This window comes from Camponotus vicinus, unplaced genomic scaffold (genome assembly GCF_025532165.1).
Source record: "Camponotus vicinus isolate PSW18456_S1 unplaced genomic scaffold, iyCamVici1.0 SCAF_13, whole genome shotgun sequence".
In the NCBI taxonomy this organism is placed as follows: Eukaryota; Metazoa; Arthropoda; class Insecta; order Hymenoptera; family Formicidae; genus Camponotus; species Camponotus vicinus.
In genome coordinates, this window is record NW_028141949.1 from 7,359,565 (window position 1) to 7,378,163 (window position 18,599).

Genomic DNA, 18,599 nt, shown 5'->3' on the forward strand with positions numbered 1-18,599 from the left:
TAACGCGGAATATTAAATTATAGAAGTATTTTCATTAATTAATTAAAATTGATTATTTATTAAATAACTTATCATGGAACCTTTCGTTATGCTAATTATTTGAATTTATTCGATTATTTTATTTTCAAAGTCAAATTCTATAATATTTAGTTTTGCATTTTAGAAGACTGACTTAGAGCGAGCTAAATAAATAAATAAATAAATAAATAAAAAATAAATAAATGATGTTGAGAAGAAAAAGAACACACATAAATAAATAATAGCGTGGAAAGAGAGAACATACTAATATTTTTATAATATAATAAATAACATACTAATATTTTTATAATATAATAAATTATTATTAATTAAATTATTTCTATTTTTATTTATATTATTTATATTATCAGAGAGACATATATGTTACCCTCTGAACATTCGTGAACATTGGCTTTGTAGTTCATGTTCACGTTTTTAATGTCCACAGAGGGAGTATCGCTTCCAAGGATCACCTAAAAGCGGGCCATGACATCTTTCAGTCTTCTCTCTGATACCGGCATCCTTTCATAGCCGGCACATTAATCGCTGCAAAAGCTTAGGCCGGTATTCATAGTCCGATCTTATATTTGAGATCGTCTTAAGTTCGAGCTTGAAATGCTACGCAGCCATTTGATTTTGATTGAATGAGGTCTTAAGTCAACCTCGGACCAGACTTAAGACAATCTTAAATATAAGATCGGACTATGAATACCGGCCTTTGAAATAAAATCAATTTACGAGCTAGAGTTGCATAGTAGAAGCATTTCGTTTCAAAATGGACCAATCAGAGGCAAAGATTCTTTACTTTGATTGGTCAATCAAATAGTCAAACTTCGAAACTTTCATAGCATCAAATAAAAAAACAAAAAAAATAATAATTAATAATAATAATAATAAAATTAATAAAAATTAAATAATAATTAAATAATAAAAATTAGAAATTAATAATTAAATAATAAAAATTAGAAATCAATAATAATTAAATAATAAAAGTTAGAAATTAATAATAATTAAATAATAAAAATTAGAAATTAATAATAATTAAATAATAAATAATAATAATATAATAAATAATTAGTAATAAATGATAATTATATAAATGATAATTAATAAAAGTTAATAATAATAAGAAATAATTTCCTATGTTTATTAAATGATAATGTCCCGAATATATCCGAGTTGTGCCTCTCTTCCTACAATCCTATCCCTACCCCTACCTTCCTCTTATGCTCCTATCATTCAAGAAGAGGCTATGAATGCACGTGCATGTGATCGCATGTGAATAGCATGAGTGGTACGATCGTGATCTATTCGATAGAGTTTTATTTTGCAAATAAGAAAAGATAAAATGCCGGCGGGAAACGAGAACGACGTGAAGCTATTTCAAACGATCGGCCTGAGCGAGCAGAAGGCTAAGGAAACTTTAAAAAATGGAAACGTCACGAAGAATCTCAAACTGGCCATAGATGAGGTTAGTAGACTGATTCGATCTTATAATAATTGAATCTTAAATTTTGCCTAGATTGTATTTTCTAAAATTAAATTGGAAAATAATAATAATAGGTGAATTCGAAAATATAAAACTCGTAAAATAAATTTAAAAAAATGAAATCCGTCGTATTCTTGCGTGTCTTGCATCATTGTTTTTTTATTCGACTTATAGTTGCGTCATATCTAAAGATTAAAATACTTTAATCTCTTAAAGCATACAAACATTTTAACGATATTTAGAAAACATGAAACATCTTTGAGATGCCTTTGAGGTGTTTTTTTACACACATGTGTTATCTGCATATATTTGTAACATTAACTATAAATTCTTTGTAAACATGTTTAATAAAAAATATGATATTTTTAAGATATTTTAGAGATTTTTTCTTTATCTGTATATATTTTTGTTATTTGCATACTTTTGTTCCTTTTCTCTTTTCATTTCATAGAAATTTTCATAGATTTGCATATTTTTTCAGGTTTTATAGATTTGCATTTTTTGCTTAATTTTTACTTTTATTCTATAGATCATTTTGAATACTATACTTCTTTGAAAATAATAAGTTATGCAATTTTATAATTAATAGAATAATTAATATATTAATTTATAATAAATTAACATATTCCATGCCAAATATATAACATATAATAAATATTATAAGCTATAAATTATAAACTAAATTATTTCTTTGGCAATATCAGATGCTTTGCAATTCATGTGGCATGAATGATTGTTTCGGCATGGAATGTGTTAACAAGAAAACATATGTATTAAAGATTTATTTAACACTTATAGGCAGCTAAACATGGTCCTGTTCCTCAAGATATTGGCGTTTTACTGTATCATCTAGCTTCCAAGATTAAAAATCAAATTGTAGATAAGATACCATTTATTACTAATTATATAGTTGAAAAGAAGCTGGATACTGTGCAGAGAATTGATGCTGCATTGAGTTATCTGCTGGCTAATGTGAATAATGCTCTTAATATAGCAGAATTTGAAGAATTTTGTGGTATAGGAGTGGTAGTTTCACCTGAACAAATAGAGGAGGAAGTAGAGAAAATCATAAAAGCACATGAAAAAGAGATAATAGAAAAGAGGTAAATAAAATATTTAAAAAATATATATTATTTAAGTTTAATTCTCCAATAACATGTATGCAATATATTTAAATGAAGAATTAAACATAAAAAAACAATGTTAAATTGCCATAAATAATTACAATATTTTGTGTTACATTTATATTTTAATAGGTACCGCTTTAATTCTGGTCCATTGATGCAACAAGTACGCAACATTCTAAAATGGGCAGATGGTAAAGCAGTAAAGAATGAATTCGATATTCAACTCCTCTATCTATTGGGCCCAAAAACTGATGCTGATCTTATACCAGTGTCTAAAATGAAACAGCCAAAAGACAAGCAAACAAAAGCTAAAAAATCTGAAATTGTAAAAGAAGGTGAACTATAAGCACTGCTTGTGTATCATATTTAAAAAATACTTGGAATATTTATTTCCAAGATTATGTAACTTCTCTATTTCAAAAATTGTTAAAAACTTTAGAACAGAAAGAAGTATCGAATGGAGAGAAGATAGAAGCACAAACTATAAGTGAACTCATGAAGACCAAGATTCACTTTCATAAACCCGGGGAAAATTATAAAACCGAGGGATATATCGTAACGCCAAACACGCATCGTCTATTGCAGGAACACTTGAAAGCAACTGGTGGTAAAGTGAGAACTAGGTTCCCACCAGAGCCTAATGGAATTTTACATATTGGACATGCAAAGGCTATTAACATCAATTTCGGGTATGTGACACTATATTTGATCTTGCACAAGTCGAATATATTCTGATATGTTAAAAAAATGAAACTCACAGGTATGCTGCTGCACATGATGGCATGTGTTATTTGCGATATGATGATACAAATCCTGAAAAGGAAGAGGAGAAATTTTTCACTGGGATACGAGAGATGGTAGAATGGCTCGGTTATAAACCGGCCGCGATCACGCATTCGTCGGACTATTTCCAGCAGTTGTACAAATGGGCTGTGGAACTTATAGAAAAAGGCTTAGCTTATGTTTGTCATCAATCGAGCGAGGAAATGAAGGGTTTCAATCCTCCGCCAAGTCCTTGGCGTAATAGGCCGATCGCAGAGAGTTTGCAACTATTTAATGTAATAATGAAATAGTTGTCTCGAATGTATTTTCTCGATTAGTCTTATATATTCATCTATCTTATTCTAAAAAAATAGGATATGAAAGATGGTTTGTTAGAAGAGGGAGAAGCAACCTTGCGCATGAAAGTGACTTTAGAGGAAGGCAAACAGGATCCTGTCGCATATAGAATAAAATATTCACCGCATCATCGAACCGGTGATCAATGGTGCATTTATCCCACTTATGATTACACTCATTGCTTGTGCGACAGTATTGAAAATATCACTCATTCTCTCTGCACGAAAGAATTCCAATCGCGAAGATCATCCTATTATTGGCTTTGCAATGCCTTGGACATTTATTGCCCTGTACAATGGGAATATGGGCGATTAAATGTTAATTATACTGTAATTTCTAAAAGAAAAATTGCCAAGTTAATAGAAGAGGGAATAGTATCAGATTGGGATGATCCCAGGTTCAGTATAAAATGAATAGTAATATATAGATTTCTAATAATATTCTATAGTATTAATGTATTTTACACACACACATAAACATATATATACTGTTCTTTTTACAGATTATTTACATTGAGTGCACTACGTAGACGTGGATTTCCGCCAGAAGCCATAAATAATTTCTGCGCTCAAATGGGTGTAACTGGTGCACAAGCGACCGTCGATCCAGCAGTGCTGGAAGCAGCTGTTAGGGATGTCCTAAATCTTACAGCTCCGCGATTTATGGTTGTTCTAGAGTCCATTAAATTGACTATAAGAAATTTCCCTCACAAAAAACCTCTAAAATTGACTGTACCCGATTTCCCTAACGAACCAGAGAGAGGGCATCATGAAATTACATTTAATGAAATCGTATACATAGAAACTTCGGACTTTAAAGAGGTATATTTGAATATTTTTGTTCGTAATTTTTTCTGGAAATTTCTCACATTTATAGTTTTATTTAAATACATGTTTGTGTGGTTGCAGATTGAAGAGAAAGGGTTTAGACGCTTGACGCCGAAACAACCTGTAGGTTTGAAGCACGTAGGCATCGTGGTGACGTTTGAAAATATCGAGAAAGATGCCAGTGGCAATATCATAAACATAACGGTTAGACAAGATCCTGTTTCAGAAAACAATAAACCAAAAGCGTTTATACATTGGGTGTCAAATCCAGTATTGGCATCTGTTAGACTATACGAGCGTTTGTGAGTAATATTTTTTAAATTATTAACTATGAGAATATTATGTGAATTCTGATGTGATTAAGATATTTTTAATTTTCCAGATTCAAACACAAAAATCCTGAAGATACAAATGAAGTACCCAATGGATTTTTAAGTGACATTAATCCTATCAGCAAAAAAGAAGTTGTAGCATATATGGATGAAAGTTTATCTAAAACGGCAAAAGTTTACGATAAGTTTCAATTCGAACGTATAGGTTTTTTCTCGGTCGATCCCGATACCAAGCCTAGAAAGGTAAATGTGTGTGTATGCAAAATTACATTTAGCATGCACATTGCATTAATATGCTTTTGTTTATTTCAGCTTGTTTTCAATCGCACTGTAACGTTAAAAGAAGATGCAGGAAAAATATAAATGTATTTTCAGAGAAAGTTTTATATTAAACTGAACACCAAAAGAGAACAATATTTGCTACTACTTTTGTCATTCTTTTTATACTGTTTATGAAATATGAGCCAAAAAGACCATATGCTCTAGTATATGATGATAAATAATTTTATTTCATAGATCTTGTTCTTTTTAGTTCTTTGAAATATATATATTATATATTTATATATAACACATATATATTTATATATAATCATGTTATTAGTTCAGTTTTTCAATTTCAAGCTGTAAACTGTTAATAATATGATAAATATTTTTGCAAGATATGTGATATATTTCCTTTCATTATATATCGTTTTATGTTCCTATATTATATATATAACTTGTCAAATTGAATTTTATATATGTATTTTCACTTTGTAATAATTTCCATTTACGAATATTGAATAAATTTAATATACTGATTGTAATGTTATTTTCTATTAAAATCCATGTCTATTTATTCATTATACAAGATTCATAGGTAGGGACCATATACTTGATATTTATGAAAGCATCTTCACCACCATATCTTTCCAGTACTTCAAGCGTTTCTTGTATAATATCCGCCGCATTCTCTCCTCTTTGTTGAGAATAATCAATACCCTCTCCAAGATTTACTAGAGAATCATCAGAGACTTCAGTTTTATTTTTATATATAAATGCAAGAGGAGAGTTAAAAGGATATACTCACCATTCCTGTCTTTGAGTAAATTAGGAATAGGTAAAATTTGTCTAAAATATGGAACTAAAGCTTCACCAACACAATCTGCCGAACGTACTAAACGTTGAAGTGCTTTCATGGTGGTGCAAATTATCTCGGGCATTCTCGTATTCAAAGCATCTAAAGTTTTTTTTTTCAATAATAGTATATATAATTTATCTTTTTTAGACAAAGTTTTGTTCACAGGACTTACTCTTGATAGGTATGATCAGTTGAGGAACAACGGGTAATATTTTTGGGCCACCATGTTCCAGCATATCTGATATACCCTGCTCCACTAGAAATTTATATGGTTGTTCCGTTTCGGTTAATCCATCGAAAAACATTGGTAGATAATGATGAAAATCCAAGTCTTCTATATCTACTTTCCAATTAATTTTTTGATCATAGCCGTCATTTTCCAAGGAGATAGGAAATACACCGCGTTTATAGAACTTGCGGAAAGTCGACGGTTTCGGTGGACGAGGTTTGTACAATCCGCATCGTGGTGGTTTTGCAACGACTGTATTTTCCTGCATTAAAATTGACATCGTGTATTATCGCGTGTTATATTCATCCTTATCACTTTATTAAGCATGTCACCTGCAGAGCTTGTATAGTGAATGCAGGGACGACCCGTGGCTTTCTCTTTTTATATCTCGGTATATCTTTCCGAATCTCCGTCCAAAATTCTTTCTCGTTTACCATTTCAATGATCACTTCGTTTTTTCAGTATTCAAATTACACATTAAATATTTATTTATACATTCAACATATACTCCAATATGACAAAAGATTATGAAAGTACAAATATGAAGCAGATTTAGATCAAACATATTGTCTCCTAGCAACAAAATTTCTATCGACATCTGTTCATCGTATCACAAGATTGAATTATATCTATTTACACTATGGAAAGATACATAACTCAAAAAGTATATAATACTTCTATAAGTTGCACAAATGAAATAATTATACATATTATATATAAATTAAACAACATTGCATCACAAAAATATAATTTCGTTTGTCTTATATATCAGTATCAAATCATAAAATTTAGTGACACATTGAACGTAAAAAAATTTGTCCTGCTACAGTAAATGTTTTTGTTTTTATAAAATATATTTTATGTGTACATCTTATTTTTACAATGCCTGCAATATTGGACGCGGTCGTGTTCGCACAAGTCGCTTTCCATAATGAACTTGCTTGTGAAATTGTGGATCATTAAATAGAAGTTCCCTCTTTTGTGGTTCAGATTTGTATGCTGTGTTTAATTATTAAGGAAAATAATGTATATATTAAACATTATACAAATGTGATATATATTCGAAGAAAAATAAATTAACTCTTCACACATATTATGAATAATATGAAAAGGATATTTTTGAAGTAATTTGAACATTCCTGTGCCCACTGGAATTGGAATGCCCATTATTATTGATTCCGATACACCACATATAGCATCTCTCTGTCCATAATATGCTGAATCAAATAGATGGTCAGCAGTTTTCTCAAACTGCAATAGACAACTCATTTGTAAAAGACGTTTTCTTTGAAATTCTATTTACATTATAAAATTAAAGAAGAACTAATGAAAGAACTTAAAATTTATTATATTAAAAAAAAGGCATATAAATATATCACAAAATGAAAGTGAAAAGTGAAAAATTTTACCGATGCTAAGTTTAAAACTGATTCTTTCATCTTGTCTAAGCCTTGTCTCGTAATACCAAGTACTTCTCCTCTACAGGTCATTAAATCTGCCAGAAGTATTAGATGTCGACGATCAACACTGATTCCGTGATTTTCCATTACCGATTTAATTTCTGCCATGATAGTTGTTCTTGCTGCTTCTATTCCGAGTGTTTTAAAGACCTAAAAAGTCATATAAATATGTTTTATTTAATACTGATTTTTCTAAAATTTGATTTCTCTTACTTCTAACGTATTATTCGACGTCGTCTTTTCGCCGAGGACGCCATATGTTGCCATAACGTCTCTAAAATTATCCCCTTCAACAAACAATTTCCATTTCGTTTTCCCATCAGATGTTTCATCATGTACAACCACTCTAGAAACTGATGGCATGCCCTGCAATAAATAAACATTTTAAGTATGTAAAATATAAAGATTCATTTTTTTAAAAAAAAAAAAAGGTTTTTGGAAAAATCTAAGTAATGTATTGTACAAGTATCAGAATGTTTGATGACTCATTTTAACTTAAATATTTCTTTGTATTTATCTTAAATATCTAAAATATTTTTTATACAATTTTATAGTGTGAAATATATATAATATAATAAGATTACATCACTGCATTTTATATATATAAAATATACACGCACGTACGCATACATTTTTACCTTCACTACAATTTTTGGAAGTGCATCCATTAGACGACGAAACGGAAAATTGGGATTCTCTTTTTGTTTAGTTGGTTGAATAGTAATAACTGAGTCACCTATCGCACGCACATTCTTTGAAGTTAGCTTCAATTTTGACGTACAGAGTCTAAAATTATAAATTATTTCTCATCACCCAGTCTAATATTAATATATGAAAGATTATTTTTTTCTAAAGAATGCATTATTAATGTAAATCTCCAACTAAATACTTACATATAACATATAGAATTGACATTCACTTCCAATTTCAACAATTTTATTTTTTCCATGTTCAATTTTATCCTAAGGAAATAATCCCCGCGTGTATATACTTGCTCGATACAGTCAACTATTTCTTTCAGTGTTGTTTTTTGAATTCTCGCTTTCACTCGCTCGGCACCTTCGAGATCTGTACCATCAACCTGTAAAAGAAAAGATTAAAAATAAATTAAAATAAAGATGCACATTTTACATAGGACAAACTTGCATAAGCTCGAAATAACACGTTTACCAATGTCGCTGTTATAATAGGAGTACTGATCTTCGGACTCGCATTGATAATTTCCTTAATACGCGGCACACCCTGGGTGATATTCATAGAAGCTACACCGGCAAAGTGGAATGTCTTAAGAGTCATCGAAGTTCCCGGTTCGCCGATACTTTGTGCGGCGAGCGCACCTACGGCAGTGCCAGGTTCTATCACGGCTCTCATATACTTCTCCTTGCAAGTGTGTATAAATTCTACCAATTGCGAGACGGTGAGACGTTCTAGCTGTAGAGTCACAGATGCTTTGGATTTAATGTTCTGCCGATAATGCGCTATCTTCTGTGCCACCGTTTTCATGAATTCACTGCGAAAAGAAGGATCGTATAATTTTCCAAATCTGCGATATTCGAAATTTGAGCGATTTATATTGCATACTCGTCGCACTTACACTAGTTCCTTTTTGAATTCTTCACTCAAGCAATCGTATTCCTCGGTAGATAGCATATCCTCTGTAGCGCTCATCACACTAACAGCATCTAAAGGCTCTTCGTTCTTATAAGGCAACTTTGCCCTTACATGATCATACACTCTCTTATAGTCCACGGGACAGTCTTTACCTATAAATGCAGAACAGCATATCATTATCTTGAACAGCATTCATTATCTTGTTACAAAGTTCGTGCAAAATATGTAGCAATGTTTGCAAACCTTCCATGTATGTGGGATCCAATTTGTCACCACCATAGCATATTTGTATGATATCGCGCATCGAATTACGTACTGTCATATCATAATGAACGCACAGATCTTCTAAACTCTTGATTAATCGTCTTTGCATGTATCCAGTATCTGCAGTCTTGACAGCTGTATCCGTCAGACCTTCCCGACCACCCATCGCGTGAAAATAAAACTCCTTCGAGCCCAATCCAGAATAAAATGAATTTTTCACAAAGCCTTTAACATCGGGTGTCCTCAACTGTGCTAAAACGTGAGGTAAAGCACGATTTTCGAATCCATTTGGCACTCTATGTCCATTAATAGCTTGTTGACCTACACAGCCTGTAAACAATTGTACACACACATAATGTTAGATATCAGGAAGGATTATTTATTTTATATTAATATATATGTTCATATTGTTTTTATTTAAACATACCGATCATTTGCGAAACGTTGATGTAACTACCCTTACTCCCACAGAGTGCCATAGTTAGAGGAGTATTGGTACGATGCAATTCCTTCAAGCATGCTTTACCAACGTTATCACGAATTACTGAAAGCTCGTTTAATATTTTCGTTTCCAGTGTTTCCTCTTCCGAACATCCAGGTTGACAGGCGAGTTGACCTTGTTCCATTAGTTGAATATATTCGTGGCATTTGGAATAACTTTAAGTAAATAAAATAATTTGAATTAGTTATTTATTTAAAGTATCGTCTACCGAATTAGACTTCAAATTATTCGTACTGAGTATTTAATATGCTTTCTCTGGCTTGAACAAGGCCTTGACTCGCTATGAGATCACTGAGACCGATAGAAATTCCTCTGTCAAAATTAAAATGATTTGTTAATCTTGTTAAGCGCCACATTGACGCAGTTGCATAATCTTCACCCCAATCACGCAGCAGAATATAAAATATATTTTGTTTCGATCCAGAACCCAATGTAGACACATCCATTGCTCCTGCCAAGAGCTCAGAATTTCGAATGATAACATCTGTGGATTTATTAATTCTTTATTTAATAAATATTTAATAAACGACTGCAGTAGAATCATTAGCATTGTAACTTACAAGAATCATTAATACAAAATTCTTCACCAGTAGTATAAGTTTTGCCCTTTGTCTTTAAATTTGCTTTAACAGGACATTCAGGACTTGGCCGAATAATCAGACTGAATATTTGTTTGCCAGTCCACAACTTAACTGGTTTCAGAATTGCGGGTATAGGAAGGGTTACAGTCAAAGACGCGTCTGCACCGGCCAAGAAACAAAGAGCCAATTTAACCTGTTCTCTATCAAAAAAGACATCCTTTTGAGTCAAAAGATATCCACCAGTGATGAAATCTTGTGTTGCAGCTATTAGCAAGTCGCCGTTGCGTGGCGTAACCAGATTGGATTTGTTCTATAAGCATAGCACATAAATAGATATAGTATATATTTAAAAATATTTATATAGACATAACTCGACAATTAATAATAATAAAATTAATTGTATTGAGAGAAACGCTATAATTTACCGCTAATAAAACCAGCGCTTCTGCTTTCGCTTCCTCGGTTTGTGGTAGATGCAGATTCATCTCGTCACCGTCAAAATCCGCATTGTAAGGTGCACAGCAACATTCATTAAATCTAAATGTTCGATGCTTTAATACTTTGGTTCTGTGAGCCATTATACTTAATTTATGCAAAGAGGGCTGCCGATTAAACAGCACCAAATCATTATCTTTGAGATGTCTTTCAACAATGTCACCATTCTGCAACATGTATGATGCAATTAAAAAAAAATACATAAGTTTGGGAAAAGAATCTCAAGATCATATTAATATATTACCTTCAAATCTTGGGCGGCTTTTATCCGATTGCCATACTGAAGGTATACTTTATTTTGAGAATTGTTATATTGTACATAATTCGCTCCAGGGTGTACATTTGGACCATTTCTAACTAATGCACGCATTAATTCAATGTTTGAGGAATTAACTCTTTCAGGATATGTTAAAATCATTGCAATTTGCATAGGTACACCAACCTGTGTAGAAAAATTCGACGTTGCAGATATCTTATATCATTATATTAGATATTATATTTTCTATGTTTCATAATACTTACTTGATCTATTCTAAGATTCGGATCTGGTGAAATTACTGTACGAGAAGAAAAATCAACACGTTTGCCGGACAAATTACCTCGGAAACGACCTTGTTTTCCCTTCAATCTCTGTACTATTCCTCTACCAAATTTTTTAGGCTAAAAGAGCATTAATGTATATATTATTGAAGAAAAGGTAACTGCAGATTTTTTTGGGTATTATTTATTAAAAGACTTACTTGCATGTGAGCAGGTATACCAGACATTTCGCTATTAATGTACAGACCACAATGTAACTGAAGATAATCCCATTGCTCCACATACTTATTGGCATTAACATTGGTTTGTTTACAAATAACATCATTAATAAGAGATATTTCTGATAATTTCATTGTTAGATAATCTTCATTTGTACCAGCCTTTATATCGGATAATGTACTAGGTCTAATACAAACAGGTGGTACAGGAATTCTCGATAATATTAAATCTGCTGGTACTGCACATTTAGGATTCATTAATAACAAACAGACATCACTTGCTGGAATTCTTGTGAAAAGTTCTAGAACCTTAAAGAATTAAGTTCGTGTAAATTACATACAAAAAAAGTATTGAAAAACTTAAAAAGAGTTTAAATTCATACCATGTTTGGAAATAGACATTGATCAAATACAGTTCTGTGATTTTGATCTACTATACTTTTAAGCTCTTTATCCTGCTCCATTAGTGGGGCTAACTCAGCTAATTTTTCTTGAATAAGAGGATCCGTTTTCTTTAAGTTCTTATACCTTTCATATACAATCTTGAGAAAACCTGCTTTTTTAACAGGACCATTGTTTTCTTTACAATTTGGACAGGTTGTCTTCTTCTTTGCTTTCTCCCAGATTTGTTTACGCAATCCTTTGCGCATCAAATATCCAAAATTTGGATTTTGTATTTTTTGCGAATAAAAGTTCCTTTCTTCAGTGGTTAATAAAAGATTAGCACAATTCTATAAAGATAACATAATTGATTAATATAAGAAGCAATTGTGCGATAAATCTTAGCAAATAATTGGACAACATTATCACCTTGCAAATCATTTGTAAAATCTGGATGATAGATCTGAAGTGGCCGACATGAAAGATTGGTAGTGCCAGATCTATATAACCAAAGTGTCCTACACAATCGTGCAATGTTTTGCCACATGTAGTACATTCAATCCCATTAGAGCTTATTCCCTACAAACAAAAGCAATGAATCTTATAAATTCTTTGTTTCTCTTAAAGCAAAGATAAAAAAGCAAATGTTATAATTTTTTTATACCATGCGCCTATCAAGTATTCCATGCATAATTGGCGTACGCTCCACATCTTCATTGTACAAGTTTCTAGTGATAACTTGCACACTGGATTGCATAAGCATATTCTGCGAGTTGTCCGCTTCGAAAGATATATGGGAGCTGAATAAAGAAAATGTATAAGTAAATAGAGCACGTATTACAAATTATATACAAAAAATAGCAAGTGATATAATTATCTAAGACTCGTGACATTCCTTAATTTCGTCAAAATAAATTGATTTACTTACATCTCGTTGGCGACATTCGTCTCCCTGAACTGTTCCTTCACCATGTTTATGCTTCTTTCTACACGCAAACGATTAACTGTATTAATAACTATTTTATTAAATTTTTATAATCTGCCTTGTTACCTGTTTTTACTTTTTAGAAAAGAGAAACCGATTGACGTCCTGGAAAAAATACTGCTGATATAACATGTGTAAATACACGTGTTCTAGCTCTAGCAGAGAGAAACCTGAGAGCAGCCTTGCCTTAAAGGCGCATTCATACCATTAGAAGAGCAAAAAGTATATGACTACCAGCGCGAGTTCTGATTGGCTTCTGCTTTTCTGTCAAGGTGTGAATGCGCCCTTATCCTATAGGTTGCGGGCGGATGGGAGTCCGATCGACCGCGTCGCCAATTGGCCAATTCAAAATAGGACTCTCTGATTGGTTAATCGTTGCTGGTTACCCCAAGCACAGGTCGATATAATTGGCTGTGATCAATCGCAACGTGAAATTGACCAATCAAGACAAGGACTTCGCTTCTTTTTTTTTTCTCTTTAGATATCAATATTTTCATGCTGGATTTATCTATCTATCCTATGTTTTACATCTATGGGTGTATCTTTGTCGCGTAATTTTTGTTACATATGAAAACGGAGCTTATCGATCGGAAAATTGTCGATACTACATAACAATTATATATAAATAAAACGCATGATCAAAGCATCTTGATATCGATAAAAATGCCGCGGGTATGTAAACGAGGAGAGTGAATGCTATTGGATTATTTCTTGTATGTTTATGTTGGATTTGACGTGTATACTTATCGTTATATACTTTTACAGGATATAAGATCTTACTTTACGCCGGTTGCGACTTCTCAGAAAAAAAATAGCGAGCCCGGTGCTTTAAAACCCCAAAAGAGGCGTGTAATTTCTTCGGACGAAGATGAGAAGTCAAAGTCACCTACAAAACGTTCCAAGGTATGCCATGTTACTGGCAGTATATTATGTGCATTATTTTATTCATAATATAATTTATAATAGTTATATTAAATTATTATTTATAATGTGATTATTATTTATAATAGTTCATATTATTCTTTTCATTGCTTGCAATAATATAAAGTTGTATGATTAATCAGATTGTACGAAAAAAAGCGACAAAAGTTTCTGTCTTCTCTGACTCCGATGATGATATAATTGTGGAAAATAATAAGGAAGATTTTACAAAATCAAGAGCAAACAAGAAAAATGAGAGTAAGAAGCCACGTAAAGAAATCTCTTCTAGCGAATTGTTTGGCAAAAAGCCAATAATGAGAATAGAGGAGACAAAAGTGAATCAAAAACTGCAGAAACTGGTAGATATTATATAAACAAAAATTAATAAATTAACAAGCGTTCTATAAATAATATTGGGATTTATAGGAATCTGAATTTCACAATGATGATAATTTTGATGCTGTACTTAAACAACTGGACACTTCGGAAGATATAATAATACTGGATACAAAAGAAGATAAAAATGGCATTGAAAATTCAAGTAATTCCAAAAATTCTGAAGCAGCAATTAAAACAGGTTTGTTGAATTATTAAGTAATTTTATTAAATGTTCACATAAATATTACTAAACAAATTTAACATAATAAAATATTCCAGAAATAGTTTCTAATAAAAGCAAGAAACATGATACTTCTTTGGAAAATAATCAAACAAAAATGAATACAAATACTAAAAAGATGAAAAAATCTCCTAGTAAAAATAAGATACATTCAAAACTTATTTCTCCTTCAAAAAAGAAATTAAAAATTAATAAAAATAACTCCAGCTCCAATGAAGATTTAGATACAAACAGTAAATATAATGATGACAAATTAAAAAAATTAAACTGGAACAACTTGACAATAAATACCTCGAAACAAGTTTCAGCTGCAAAAGAAAATGAAAGTACAAAGAAACAATCATCAGAAAGGAAGAAAATCGAAACGGATTTATTTGAAGAAAGGATAGAAAAAAAGAAGCAGCGTGCTGTAATGTATGAAAAATATCTTCAGAGAGGAGGCGCCAGAAATCCTGGTTCAAAGGAAGTTCCTATAGTAAGAAGGTTTACATTCATATACAATAATTGAAGATAATTGTGGAAGAAATATGTAGAAAACATTTTTTAATAAGATAAAAAAATCTTCGATATTTGTTTTATTATAGGGTGCACCAAACTGTTTAGCTGGTGTGAGTTTCTTACTCACTGGTGTTTTCGATTCACTGGAAAGAAATGAAGCTGAGGATTTAATACGGAAATACGGCGGTCGTACTGTGAATACTGTTTCGGGCAAACTTAATTATATCATAGTAGGAGATGAAGCTGGTCCATCAAAATTGGCAAAGGTACTTTTTTTTGCCTATAGATGCATATATGTTTAATATATTGCTATTTTTTGTTTATATGGATATTTTTAGGCCAATAGTTTGGGTATCAAACAAATATCTGAAGACGATCTCTTGGAAATGATTCGTACAAGACCGGAAGGTAAAACTGAAGGTGTTAAACCATTTATAATAAAGGCGAAATCAAACGCGAAAAAAATATTGAATAAATCTGAGGAAGATAAATCGCTATTATCAAAAGAAGGAAAATCAGCAACAACAGATTCGTATGATCTTTCTGAAAAGATAAATATACCGCCATGTTCATCTGTGAAAACGTCATTGATACCAAAGCAGACATTGGATGTAATTAATTATTCACAAGAGGTAAACTTAGACATCAATATCATAAAATATATGCATAAATGATATAATAATTAAATTAAATAAAATCTAATAAAGACTAAAATATGATAAATATGACTAAAATATAATAAAGATTAAAATACGATTCTCTTCTATTATTCTTTTTCTAGACTACAAGCATCGGTTCGCAACCGTTAGTTGAAAAGTATAGACCTAAAATCATGAAACAGATTATAGGACAGCAAGGAGATAAGAGCTGCGCACGCAATTTATATATGTGGTTGCGTGATTGGTATAAGAATCGCCAAAATTCGAAATTAAAAAACGGCAGTATGTCATAATGTGTATACGGACTTTAATATTAATATAGGTTTTACAGCAATTGTTATGTCTTTCATATCTTTTTTTCAATAACTATTTTCTTTTAGAAGATAATAATTGAAATAAAATAAGAAAATTAATCTGATTAATTTTGTTTCTATTTTAATAGATAGCAAACAAACCCATGGAGAAAGTTTCAAAGCTGCTTTGTTGTCGGGTCCCCCAGGCGTTGGTAAAACAACAACTGTGCAGGTTGTTTGTAAAGAATTGGGGTATGATCTTGTAGAATTCAATGCTTCTGACACAAGAAACAAGACCCTCCTGAAAGAAGAAGTCTCAGGATTATTATCCAATACTACGATGAAAGATTATGTCACTGGTGAGTATATAATATAAAATTTTAAAATAACTATATCATTCTTTCATTTGACGCAGTGAATATATGAACAGGTACTAAACAAAAGACCACAAGTAAGCATGTACTGTTGATGGACGAAGTCGATGGCATGGCTGGCAACGAAGATCGCGGAGGTTTACAAGAATTACTTACTTTAATAAAAAATACCGAAGTGCCAATTATCTGTATCTGCAATGACCGATTTAATACAAGAGTGAAGACTATTTCCACGCATAGCTACGATCTAAGATTTCACAAGCTCAGAGTGGAGCAAATCAGGGTATGGATAGTCTACAGAACTCCAACTTGAATAAAATGTTTCTTATCTGCAATTAATGTATCACTCTTCTCTAGAGTGCTATGCTGTCTCTATGCTATAATGAGAATATTAAGATATCGACGGAGGATCTTAATCGTCTAATCGAGTCGACAAATTCTGATATTCGACAAGTGATAAATCACCTCGAATTTCTCGGCAGTCGTACACCTCACGTGGAGGTGACCGACAAGAAGCATTCGAATAAAAACTTCAAACTCGGCCCGTTTGACGTTGTAAAAATGGCATTCAACGCGGAAGAGCAGAAAAATATGAGTTTAAACGATAAGATTGGTTTATATTTCCACGATTACAACATAGCACCTCTTTTCGTTCAAGAAAATTACCTGAGTGTCAGATCATCTCAAGTACCACTGTGAGTATATATCGCTATTTCTGTGTACGATAGCAAGAACTGCTGGACTTTTGCTACATTTGCAGTCTTCAGAAGCTGGATAAGATCGCTCAAGCGGCTGACAGTATATCCCAAGGAGATGTCATCGAGAAGGCAATGAGAAGCAATATGATGTGGAGTCTGCTTCCATTGCACGCTTGTTTCTCGTTTGTTATACCAACTAATGAAATGTCGGGGAATCTTGATGCGTTAGTGCGTTTTCCGGGTTGGTTCGGGCGAAACTCGAAGGCTACGAGATTTAATAGGTATCTATAACGCATAATTTTTATTAAATTCAGTAGCAGTTCTACTACTTTGGTCGCTATATAAGAATATATCATTTCTAGATTAATACAAGAATTAACGACCCATACGCGATTAACGACGGGCGCAAATAAAGATGCTCTGAATATGGATTATATGGTTCATATTCGAAATGCCATTATAAAACCTTTAATAGATAACGGTACGGATGGTATTGAAGCAGCGATAAACATCATGGGAAAATATCATTTAACAAGGTCTACATCTTGATTATATGAGATATTGGAAGAATACTAGAAGATATAACTGTTGATATTTAATTTTTTTTTTCTTTAGAGAGGATTTGGATTCAATGATAGAGATTTCTCTCTGGCCAGGAGTTCGCGATCCTACGAGTAATCTTGATAGCAAAGTATGTGCAAGCAATATTAATAAATGTCATATTAATTAAGTAATAATAGTTATATAAAATAATTATTACAACTTTGCATTATAAAATTAAAAGATGTGTAATTATATTTGAATATTTCAGGTGAAAGCAGCGTTTACACGAGCGTATCAAAAGAATTCTCCTATGCTGCCATATGCAATTAACAGCAATGTTACAGCAAAGAAAAGATCTTTGCAAGATGACGATTTTATAGAAGAGGAAAATAATGAAGAAGAGAATGACAATATTGAGTTCGACAAAATGATCAAGGTAGCGTTAAAAATTATTTCTACAATTTTGTTACAAGATATCAATTTTACAAAAACAAGTATGATTATGTAATTTAAAAATTGTAGGCAAAGAAACCTACTGCTAGTACTAGTAAAGCTGCTGTATCTACGAAAAGAAGCGGCGAACCAGCTAAAAAACGCGCAAAAAAGGGACGCGATAAACCCAAATAGGCGACATATAATATCAAGGAATGGAACGTAAATGTTATTTAAAGAAAAAATGTTATTTAAAGAAAAAAT

At 31.9% G+C, this 18,599-nt stretch overlaps 4 protein-coding genes across 6 annotated transcripts; 2 read left to right on the forward strand and 2 right to left on the reverse strand.

The window, feature by feature from the left end:
* Nucleotides 1–1,249: 1,249 nt before the first annotated feature.
* On the forward strand, nt 1,250–5,326 carry Glnrs (Glutaminyl-tRNA synthetase). The gene is made up of 10 exons (XM_083086007.1): nt 1,250–1,489; nt 2,306–2,610; nt 2,764–2,969; nt 3,074–3,323; nt 3,395–3,692; nt 3,771–4,150; nt 4,256–4,574; nt 4,662–4,882; nt 4,963–5,155; nt 5,225–5,326. The coding sequence occupies exons 1-10, from the start codon at nt 1,367–1,369 to the stop codon at nt 5,273–5,275; spliced, it is 2,346 nt and encodes a 781-aa protein (XP_082942133.1). The 5' UTR covers nt 1,250–1,366; the 3' UTR covers nt 5,276–5,326.
* A 105-nt stretch (nt 5,327–5,431) lies between these two features.
* LOC145963776 (parkin coregulated gene protein homolog) lies at nt 5,432–6,731 on the reverse strand. The gene is made up of 4 exons (XM_083086008.1): nt 6,594–6,731; nt 6,205–6,523; nt 5,982–6,131; nt 5,432–5,907 (listed from the first exon to the last, which is right to left on the reverse strand). The coding sequence occupies exons 1-4, from the start codon at nt 6,696–6,698 to the stop codon at nt 5,744–5,746; spliced, it is 738 nt and encodes a 245-aa protein (XP_082942134.1). The 5' UTR covers nt 6,699–6,731; the 3' UTR covers nt 5,432–5,743.
* LOC145963774 (DNA-directed RNA polymerase III subunit RPC1-like) lies at nt 6,726–13,486 on the reverse strand. Of its 2 annotated transcripts, none has more exons than XM_083086005.1 (21): nt 13,365–13,486; nt 13,242–13,299; nt 12,978–13,113; nt 12,743–12,892; nt 12,316–12,663; nt 11,915–12,241; nt 11,697–11,834; nt 11,419–11,616; nt 11,105–11,341; nt 10,659–10,989; nt 10,333–10,582; nt 10,024–10,253; nt 9,576–9,926; nt 9,316–9,484; nt 8,892–9,231; nt 8,615–8,802; nt 8,360–8,507; nt 7,935–8,087; nt 7,671–7,871; nt 7,378–7,512; nt 6,726–7,261 (listed from the first exon to the last, which is right to left on the reverse strand). In XM_083086005.1, exons 2-21 carry the CDS (start codon nt 13,283–13,285, stop codon nt 7,139–7,141), a joined length of 4,197 nt encoding a protein of 1,398 aa, XP_082942131.1. In that variant the 5' UTR covers nt 13,286–13,299; nt 13,365–13,486; the 3' UTR covers nt 6,726–7,138. The 2 variants fall into 2 exon arrangements, with proteins under 2 accessions (XP_082942131.1, XP_082942132.1); XM_083086006.1 differs by having other exon boundaries at nt 13,375–13,466.
* Nucleotides 13,487–13,814: 328 nt separating this feature from the next.
* Gnf1 (germ line transcription factor 1) lies at nt 13,815–18,577 on the forward strand. Of its 2 annotated transcripts, XM_083085980.1 has the most exons (17): nt 13,815–13,970; nt 14,064–14,201; nt 14,363–14,578; nt 14,646–14,796; nt 14,877–15,071; nt 15,141–15,313; nt 15,423–15,602; nt 15,675–15,968; nt 16,118–16,277; nt 16,438–16,647; nt 16,719–16,945; nt 17,020–17,357; nt 17,423–17,641; nt 17,723–17,896; nt 17,976–18,051; nt 18,172–18,339; nt 18,426–18,577. In XM_083085980.1, the coding sequence occupies exons 1-17, from the start codon at nt 13,962–13,964 to the stop codon at nt 18,528–18,530; spliced, it is 3,033 nt and encodes a 1,010-aa protein (XP_082942106.1). In that variant the 5' UTR covers nt 13,815–13,961; the 3' UTR covers nt 18,531–18,577. The 2 variants fall into 2 exon arrangements, with proteins under 2 accessions (XP_082942106.1, XP_082942105.1); XM_083085979.1 differs by having other exon boundaries at nt 14,877–15,313.
* The last annotated feature ends 22 nt before the right edge of the window (nt 18,578–18,599 follow it).

Bases quoted from the DNA above. Each gene is read 5' to 3' on its own strand.
- Glnrs (XM_083086007.1), top strand. From the start codon at position 1,367: ATGCCGGCGGGAAACGAGAACGACGTGAAGCTATTTCAAACGATCGGC. The intron at 3,693-3,770 runs GTAATAATGAAA...CTAAAAAAATAG, and splicing joins AGAGTTTGCAACTATTTAAT to GATATGAAAGATGGTTTGTT. The intron at 5,156-5,224 runs GTAAATGTGTGT...TGTTTATTTCAG, and splicing joins CCGATACCAAGCCTAGAAAG to CTTGTTTTCAATCGCACTGT.
- LOC145963776 (XM_083086008.1), bottom strand. From the start codon at position 6,698: ATGGTAAACGAGAAAGAATTTTGGACGGAGATTCGGAAAGATATACCG. The intron at 6,524-6,593 runs GTGACATGCTTA...ATTTTAATGCAG, and splicing joins TCACTATACAAGCTCTGCAG to GAAAATACAGTCGTTGCAAA. The intron at 6,132-6,204 runs GTAAGTCCTGTG...AAAAAACTTTAG, and splicing joins ACTGATCATACCTATCAAGA to ATGCTTTGAATACGAGAATG.
- LOC145963774 (XM_083086005.1), bottom strand. From the start codon at position 13,285: ATGGTGAAGGAACAGTTCAGGGAGACGAATGTCGCCAACGAGAT. The intron at 10,583-10,658 runs GTAAGTTACAAT...ATAAATCCACAG, and splicing joins ATTTTGTATTAATGATTCTT to ATGTTATCATTCGAAATTCT. The intron at 9,485-9,575 runs GTTTGCAAACAT...CTGCATTTATAG, and splicing joins GGATCCCACATACATGGAAG to GTAAAGACTGTCCCGTGGAC.
- Gnf1 (XM_083085979.1), top strand. The intron at 17,642-17,722 runs GTATCTATAACG...TATCATTTCTAG, and splicing joins AAGGCTACGAGATTTAATAG to ATTAATACAAGAATTAACGA. The intron at 18,052-18,171 runs GTATGTGCAAGC...TGAATATTTCAG, and splicing joins CGAGTAATCTTGATAGCAAA to GTGAAAGCAGCGTTTACACG.